Raw genomic sequence first — 8,266 nt, 5'->3', positions numbered from 1 at the left:
CTAGGCCTTAAAAACGAAATATTGTGAGCAATTAGTAAACATTTTTGAGGGTGCAATTAGATACGCTACGCCCTTGTGTGTCGACTAGGTCTTGATGCCCACTTGGTTCCTCGAATCTGAGCCCCAATGGTCGTGGTTTTCTGTCCGAGCTGTTCGTGGTGACCAGTGAAGCCATGTCAGCAAGACGAGTGGTGCTAAAAAACGAAGTCGACCACTCAAGTGTCCCTGAGAACGCTTCTCAGCCGTTCGATGGGAGGCGTCTCCGTCCGCAACAGTCATCCCCGCGATTCGAGAACCGCCGGCGCGGGCCCCACACACTCCTCTCAACTCAAGCAACCCGAGAATGCCCGCCTCCTCCAGGCTCTGCGCGTACGCCACGTGCTCCCTCGCGGCCTCCCCCGTCCCCACCCCCCCTTCCCCACCCCCTCGCTGCCGCCTTCGCCGCCGCCACCGCCGACTCGCCTCCTCCATGGGCCAGTCCACGAGCTCGCCCTCGGGCGGCGGCCGCAGCCGCGGCGACTCTCGCTGGCCGGCGCTCCGGCTCGATCTAGGGTTGCCGCCCGGCCGCAAGCAGAGGCCGCCAGGCGAGAGGCTGGATTTGGGGAGCCGGCTGCGCCGCGCGCTGTCGCGGCCGTCGCCCCAGAGCACGGAGGTGGAGATTGAGGCCGAGGAGGAGGGGCGAGACGCTGGAAGCCGCGTGGAGGTGGAGGCCGGCGGCGCGGACGCGGATCACCTCGTCGTCATGGTTAACGGGCTCTACGGAAGGTGGGTGGAAGATACACTCTCACTTCTATTTTATTCGCGATGGCCAGTAATTTGGTATATTAACTGAGTCGTGGCTTTGATCAGTTCGGCGGATTGGAAGTTTGCAGCAGAGCAGTTCGTGAAGAGGCTCCCGGGGAAAGTCTATGTGCATCGTGAGTCTCTACTGGGTGGTGCTGCTCTTTTAATTTGCTTGCTATGCATATAAGCATTACCACAATTCACATCCATGACTTCAAATTCTGTTGATTTGCTGACATTTTGGAATGAATTGGACCTTTTTAGTTTGGACCTAGAAAGGTATGGGTTACTGTAAAACCTAGCTAAATTTTCCTATTCAGTTCACCTGTAAAGGCATGACCAGCAGCAAATGCACCGACACTTCAGAGTTCAGAGGTTTTAGGACTTGCCTTCAGCTGAATGTTTGGTTGTTGTTTTGAAAATATAGAAAGAAGTATTACACTGATAGGACGTAACTGAGCACCGAGCCACTGCAAATATAACTGCAATTATCTCTTTCCGACTAATACCTTTATAATAATAATAATATAATTTGCCCTTTTCCCGTGTCGGCTATATGATTAATTGACCGTTGACATGTCTACGTCATGATGCACACTACTTTCTGGTAGAACTTGATACACATGTCTTATAAAATTTATCTGAGCAGGTAGTGAGTGCAATCATTCAAAGTTAACATACGATGGAGTTGATATAATGGGCGAAAGACTGGCTGAAGAGGTATCATCATTACTGACTTTGGCAGTGTTCTAGTAGTTCTAGCCACTGCTAAAATATGCATGTTGTACTTAGAAGGAGACGCAGAATCGGGGAAATAACAGATCAAACTGATATTTTTTTTATCCAGGTACACCAAGTTGTCCAGAGAAAAGGAAATTTGCGGAAAATCTCTGTTATTGCTCATTCACTTGGTGGATTGATTTCAAGATATGCAATTGGAAGACTCTATGAAGAATCAACAAGCGAAGAGCCATGCCTTAATATGGAGAAGCATTCTGACCAAGAAAGTATGTACAGAGGTGGTAAAATAGCTGGCTTAGAACCAATGAATTTCATTGCGTCAGCTACACCACACCTGGGCTCCAGGTGGAATAAACAAGTAAGATTCAGGGTTATCTTGTGCGTAGTACTGGGGTACTAATACCATTCTATCAGTGGGAGGCCAAATATATGTTTGCTAGTAAACTTATCAATCACCATACCTTCTTTCCAACACTTAGGCAGTGATTAGTTTTTGCTTCTGGCATTTCTATCAGCTCTTCTGATATTATTTCTACAAGTCCAAGACTCTTGCATTTGTCATATCGCCTTGCTATCTAAAATGGACAAATAGCTCATGAACACAAGTGCATGTTGAATCTCATTCTTGCTCCAATTAAACTGGAGCCTTGAACTATTGAGTGTGGATCCACTTGGTAAGGAGCTAGAAGTATTATTTTCCTTGAACGAAGTAGCCTAATTTTCTAAATGAAGGCATCATTTCTCACTTATAATTCCTACAATACCCACTTCTTATTGTTTATACTAAAAGAGTTCATTTCCTTGCCATAGACTGATTCTACACATCTTTTATGGTTTCCTCCTTCCAGAAGTTTCTGCCACTCCGAGTTTAATGTTCCATTGTGTATTTGTGTTTGTCCCTGAACTCAATTGGAATAAAATGTCTTAATAAGGACAGAAAATGGTATTCATATCTGACATTTTTGTTCTCCACAGCTGCCCTTCCTTTTTGGTGTTCCACTTTTGGAACAAACCGCTGCAGAAACTGCACATCTTATAGTTGGGAGAACGGGTAAACACTTGTTCCTCTCGGACAGGGACGATGGGAAGCCTCCACTTCTCGTGCGAATGGTTGAAGACTGCGATGATGGGAAATTCATGTACCAACTCATGATATGCAGAAATTGATATTGATACTTTCACACCTGTTTTGCTGCAATGTCACTTGCTTATGACCTTGTTATTATGCAGGTCAGCTTTGCGCTCTTTTAAGCGCCGTGTTGCGTATGCAAATATAACATATGACCGTATCCTATAGATGTTACAAACTAAACCTTTTATATAATTTATGTATTGTACTCCCTCCATTCTGTATACAAGGCTACTTCATATTTTTATGTCTCAGTTTGACGAATAATTTTATCAACAAAAAGTGAGTTATATGCCACAAAAAGTATGTCATTAGATGCACATTTGAAACAACTTTCTGATGATATTTTTTTATGACATATAACCCATATTTCGTTGACCAAAATTTTAAGTCAAAGTTTGACACAAAAATCGAAGTGGCCTTGCATATAGAAATGGAGGGTGTAACAATTTTTTATTTGTTGTTTGAGAATCAAAACTCCTGATGCCAGTGCCCTTAACTTCGAAAAAGACATAGTTGGTTGGAGCACATCGTCGATTCGGCGTCAACATGAGTTACCGAAAGTAAGCGAGAACTTCACCTCTTTAATTTTTAAAGTATTATAATCTTTCTCTGTCCCTAAAATTTTAACCATCTGCCCTGACTGTTGTTGTAGCTTGAGTTAGAAGCAAATAATGAGAAGTACCCGCATGTTATCCATGTTGATACTGCTAACTCAGAGGGCACTCAGCAAGAGGATTCTGTAGACACTTCACTCACGGATAGCCCTGAAGGTAACAATCATTGCAATTAATGTGCTGTGGTGTTTTAAGCTTGGCTTTTGTTCTTTTAATAAAGCTGGGATAGAGTTCCTGCAAAATTTGAGTGAAGGCTTTAGATAAAGCTCCAAACCAAGAAGTTGTTGATTTTTAGAGGTTCTAAAACTCACCTGTCATCAGTAGGTTCAGAACCTTAGAAATTCAAAAATACTGATCAGAGAGTATGGCGTGCACTGTATATACTGTCCTTTTAAACTAGAGATTTTGTGCTACTGGTTTTCCACTTTGACATTGGACATTATTATTGCAGAGGAGATGATCCGTGGCCTTACACAAGTGACCTGGGAACGGGTCGATGTATGCTTTCATGAGAGCCGGCTAAAATACAATGCGCATTACAATATCCAGGTAGGATTCAAGCCTTCAACAACTGTAGCTATTTACAGTTTATTACCCTCATGACAGTTGGCTCGGGTTGATGGTTTAATTAACGTTGCATTTGCGTTGCAACGGAATTATTGTCTTTGAACTAATCGGTACCTGTGGAATGTGCGGGACGCCTTTTGCTGTTAGATATCATATATATATAGTGGTGCATGATTTCTGAATTCTACATTTACAAATAGTGTCACTAAATTGCAAGAGCCTTAAAACGTTCAACTGTGGACTGAACCCTGCAACCCCCACATGCAGGTCAGGACCCCAATGAACCTGGAGGGAGAAGATGTCATCTACCATATGATAGACAATTTTCTAGTCTAGGCTGTGGCCAGTCTCACCTATTCTTTCCAAATGATTCTACTGGAAAACTAATTCATCTTCTATATGGCGGCATAACTCCATTCAAGTTAGATTATCTATTGATTTCCTGGCAGGCCAACATACATGTGGGAGCATACATACAGCATGTGACCTCCTGAATTCATTGTCACTACTATTGTAGACTTGAGTTGGGCCGTAATACTGTAAATATTAGCCCAATGGTGTAAATTTTGTAGTGCTGATTAGAAGCTTATCTCCTGGAGATCTGGGTTGTACATTGGAATCTGTATATTGGAACAATGCTTGGTGCTAAATGTTATATCTTCTGTTACTGGGTGATGACCGTATAAGGATTTGTGCAATTGCAGAGTTTGCCAAACTACTGAAGACCAGCAGAGTTTGTCTGTTGATAACGTCTGTTTTGTATGGGGAAAGAAAATGAGCAGAATCTGTGGTCACCCGCAAACTCAGCTGGAAAAACGAAAACATTCCCTTTGTAAGAGCCGACCACATGCATTCAACAAGGCCATGCTTAATAATAGTCAATGGAGGTCAGAGAAGAGGAGCAGATTGCCTAAAAGAGCTCCTCCCCTCCTGACCGACAGCTCCTCCCTTGGCAATCTTCCATAGCTGGAATGATCCTTGGGAGAATTGCAGGAGCATAGCCTAGAGACAGACATTAGGGAGGACCAAAGCGAGAGAGGGAGGAGAAAGGAGGCTGATCTGAGCTGGCTGCGTGGGCGGCCGTGGCGGCGGGGGGGATGGGCAAGTACAGCGACGGCGACGCCGGCGGCGGCGGGGGCAGCTACCCGCTGGTGGCGGTGTGCATCGACAAGGACAAGAACAGCCAGAACGCGCTCAAGTACGCGACGGAGACGCTGGTGCACCGGGGCCAGACCCTGGTGCTGGTCCACGTCAACACCCGCGGCAGCTCCGGCGGCGTGGAGGACGCCGCCGGGTACAAGCAGCCGACGGACCCGCAGATGAAGGACCTCTTCCTCCCCTTCCGCTGCTTCTGCACCCGCAAGGACATCCAGTGCAAGGACGTGCTCCTCGACGACCACGACGTCGCCAAGTCCCTCGTCGAGTTCGCCGCCCACGCCGCCGTCGAGCGCCTCGTCCTCGGCGCCAACACCCGCAGCAGCTTCGTCCGCTTCAAGCCCGACGTCCCCAACAGCGTCTGCAAGACCGCCCCCGACTTCACCAGCGTCTACGTCGTCAACAAAGGCGGCAAGGTCACCTCGGTGCGCCAGGCCATCCGCCCCGCCCCCTCCGTCTCGCCGCTCCGCAACATGATCCAGGGCGGCGGCGCCGGTGCCGCCAAGCCGCCCGAGCCGCAGCAGCTTGCCGCGGCGCCCGCGGCCGCGGCCGTGCAGAAGTGGGCGGCGCCGCAGCCTCCTCAGGCGACGCGAGCCGACTCTACCGTCACGCCCTCGCTGCAGCCGCAAGAAAACTTCATCATGTAAGTCTTGTTTCTGTGCTCGCTCGCTAGTTCATGCATGGACGGACATGTAGCTTGATCGATCATGGTTACGTACGTGGCAGGTCTCCGTTCTCGAGGGGCCCGACGACGACGTCGGCGAGGAAGTTCCCGGACTTCTCGCAGACGGAGTCGTCGGACATATCCTTCATCGGGGCCCCGACCCAGCACCGGAGCGTGGACCGGAGCGGCGGAGCGTCGTACCAGCCGCGGCTGTCCACCGGGTCGGACACTTACGACCACAACAGCTTCGAGGCGCCGCGCTCGGGGTGGGGTCTCGACACCTTCGGCAGCGAGAGCACCTCCAACTCCCATACCAGCGTCTCCTCCTCCCTCCCCGCGGTACCTCCATCATGCGAGCAACACGCACGATCGCCATGCATGCCTGCCTGCCATTAATCTTTCTCGGTTGCAAATCTCAATGCATGCATGCATGTATGTAGGAGGACATGGAGGCGGAGATGCGGCGGCTCCGGCTGGAGCTGAAGCAGACCATGGACATGTACAGCACGGCCTGCAAGGAGGCGCTCACCGCCAAGCAGAAGGCCACGGAGCTGCAGCGCTGGAAGGAGGAGGAGCAGCGGTCGCAGGACGGCCGGCTGACGGAGGAGACGGCGCTGGCGCTCATCGAGCAGGAGAAGGCCAAGGCGCGGGCGGCCATCGAGGCGGCCGAGGCGTCGCAGCGCCTGGCCGAGCTGGAGGCCCAGAAGCGGATCGCCGCGGAGAGGAGGGCGCTCAAGGGGGACGCCGGCGCCTCGTCGGCGAGGTACCGCCGGTACACCATCGAGGAGATCGAGGCGGGCACGGAGCACTTCTCCGACTCGCTCAAGGTGGGCGAGGGCGGCTACGGCCCCGTGTACAAGGGCCAGCTGGACCACACCCCCGTGGCCATCAAGGTGCTCCGGCCGGACGCCGCGCAGGGCAAGGCCCAGTTCCAGCAGGAGGTGGAGGTGCTCAGCTGCATCCGCCACCCCAACATGGTGCTCCTCCTCGGCGCCTGCCCGGAGTACGGCTGCCTGGTGTACGAGTACATGGCCATGGGCAGCCTGGACGACTGCCTCTTCAAGCGCGGCGGCGGGCCGGTGCTCCCCTGGCAGCACCGGTTCCGCATCGCCGCCGAGATCGCCACGGGCCTCCTCTTCCTCCACCAGGCCAAGCCGGAGCCGCTGGTCCACCGCGACCTCAAGCCGGGCAACATCCTCCTGGACCGCAACTACGTGAGCAAGATCAGCGACGTCGGCCTCGCCCGGCTGGTGCCGCCGTCGGTGGCCGACACGGTGACGCAGTGCCACATGACGAGCGCCGCGGGCACCTTCTGCTACATCGACCCGGAGTACCAGCAGACGGGGATGCTGGGCGTCAAGTCGGACGTCTACTCGCTGGGCGTGATGCTGCTGCAGATCATCACGGCGCGGCCGCCCATGGGGCTGACCCACCACGTGGCGCGCGCGCTGGACCACGGCACCATCGCCGACCTGCTCGACCCGGCGGTGCACGACTGGCCCGTGGACGAGGCGCGGCGGTTCGCGGAGATGTCGCTGCGCTGCTGCGAGCTCCGGCGCAAGGACCGGCCCGACCTGGCCACCGGCGTGCTCCCGGAGCTCAACCGGCTGCGTGCGCTCGGCGAGGACAACATGCAGTTCTGCAACCCCATGATGGGCGGCATGGGCAGCATGGGCGGCGGCGGCGGCTTGCGGACCGGCATGACCAGCTCCGCCTACATGAGCAACCCCTCCATGTCGCAGTCACGGAACGTAAGAAAACCAACACGAATGATCATCCGCCATTTCTCATCCTCCTTGTTGCAGGAACGACGATGCACACTGACACGGGTAAATCATGCGCATGCAGGACCAGATGAGCGATCCGTTCGCGAGGTCGCAGTACGGCGGCGGGAGCACGAGAAGGCCCAACTACAACTGACCAAAGTCGCGTCGTGATGCTGCGCTGTGCTTCCAAAGTTCTCAGATCATTAGGCGGAAGAGCAGGGCAGAGCAGAGCGTTTCGAAGGTTCATCAATCATAAACAAATTGTGTAATTCTTCGCCCGTACCTAATACTTGGTCGTGGTTTCTTAATGTCGTCTGTCGGTAGCCACTCGTCGTGCATGCGCTCGTTGTTGTAAATTTTGTAAAATGTATGTACTATACTGATGAAAGCAATCGTGTGTAAAACGTAGCGATGATGATTTCTTGATCCAGCTCTTGTTTTAAACCACTGTTTCTTGCTGACGGTGGTAGCCACTGTTTCTTGCTACTGCTGCTTCTTGCCCTGTGATTCTCTTACCGAACTGGCATTGTCCATAGAAGTGCAGCTTTTAGAAAAATAGCACTACAGTTAGGTCCCCTGTGCCGCTCCCGCGAGCGGCCCGGGCGGAACCCTAGTTCGCCATCGCCGCCATCCCTTTCTTGCCTTCCTCCTCCCTCGCCGCCTCCAGGGACACCGTCGTGCAAAGCCCGCGCGTGCGTCGGCGGCGGCGGGGCTCCTCCCCTCTAGCGAGGCTCCTGGGCGGCGCGGGATGGACTACAACAAACACCCCACTATACCAACACAAGTCTAGCAACGATGATGATAACATGTGTTGTTTGGGTTATCCTCCCATCTCCCCCACTTA

The 8,266-nt window shown here is 52.2% G+C and overlaps 2 protein-coding genes across 2 annotated transcripts; both read left to right on the top strand.

The window, feature by feature from the left end:
* Nucleotides 1–343: 343 nt before the first annotated feature.
* LOC119324454 (putative lipase C4A8.10) lies at nt 344–4,512 on the top strand. The gene is made up of 10 exons (XM_037598246.1): nt 344–765; nt 850–917; nt 1,433–1,503; nt 1,631–1,882; nt 2,500–2,663; nt 2,755–2,810; nt 3,164–3,216; nt 3,309–3,426; nt 3,722–3,819; nt 4,105–4,512. Exons 1-10 carry the CDS (start codon nt 344–346, stop codon nt 4,171–4,173), a joined length of 1,371 nt encoding a protein of 456 aa, XP_037454143.1. The 3' UTR covers nt 4,174–4,512.
* A 235-nt stretch (nt 4,513–4,747) lies between these two features.
* LOC119324832 (U-box domain-containing protein 52-like) lies at nt 4,748–7,835 on the top strand. The gene is made up of 4 exons (XM_037598599.1): nt 4,748–5,635; nt 5,719–5,995; nt 6,097–7,407; nt 7,505–7,835. The coding sequence occupies exons 1-4, from the start codon at nt 4,935–4,937 to the stop codon at nt 7,574–7,576; spliced, it is 2,361 nt and encodes a 786-aa protein (XP_037454496.1). The 5' UTR covers nt 4,748–4,934; the 3' UTR covers nt 7,577–7,835.
* The last annotated feature ends 431 nt before the right edge of the window (nt 7,836–8,266 follow it).

Source organism: Triticum dicoccoides, chromosome 6B (genome assembly GCF_002162155.2).
Source record: "Triticum dicoccoides isolate Atlit2015 ecotype Zavitan chromosome 6B, WEW_v2.0, whole genome shotgun sequence".
Classification (NCBI taxonomy): domain Eukaryota; kingdom Viridiplantae; phylum Streptophyta; class Magnoliopsida; order Poales; family Poaceae; genus Triticum; species Triticum dicoccoides.
This window is presented reverse-complemented; position numbering and strand designations above follow the sequence as displayed.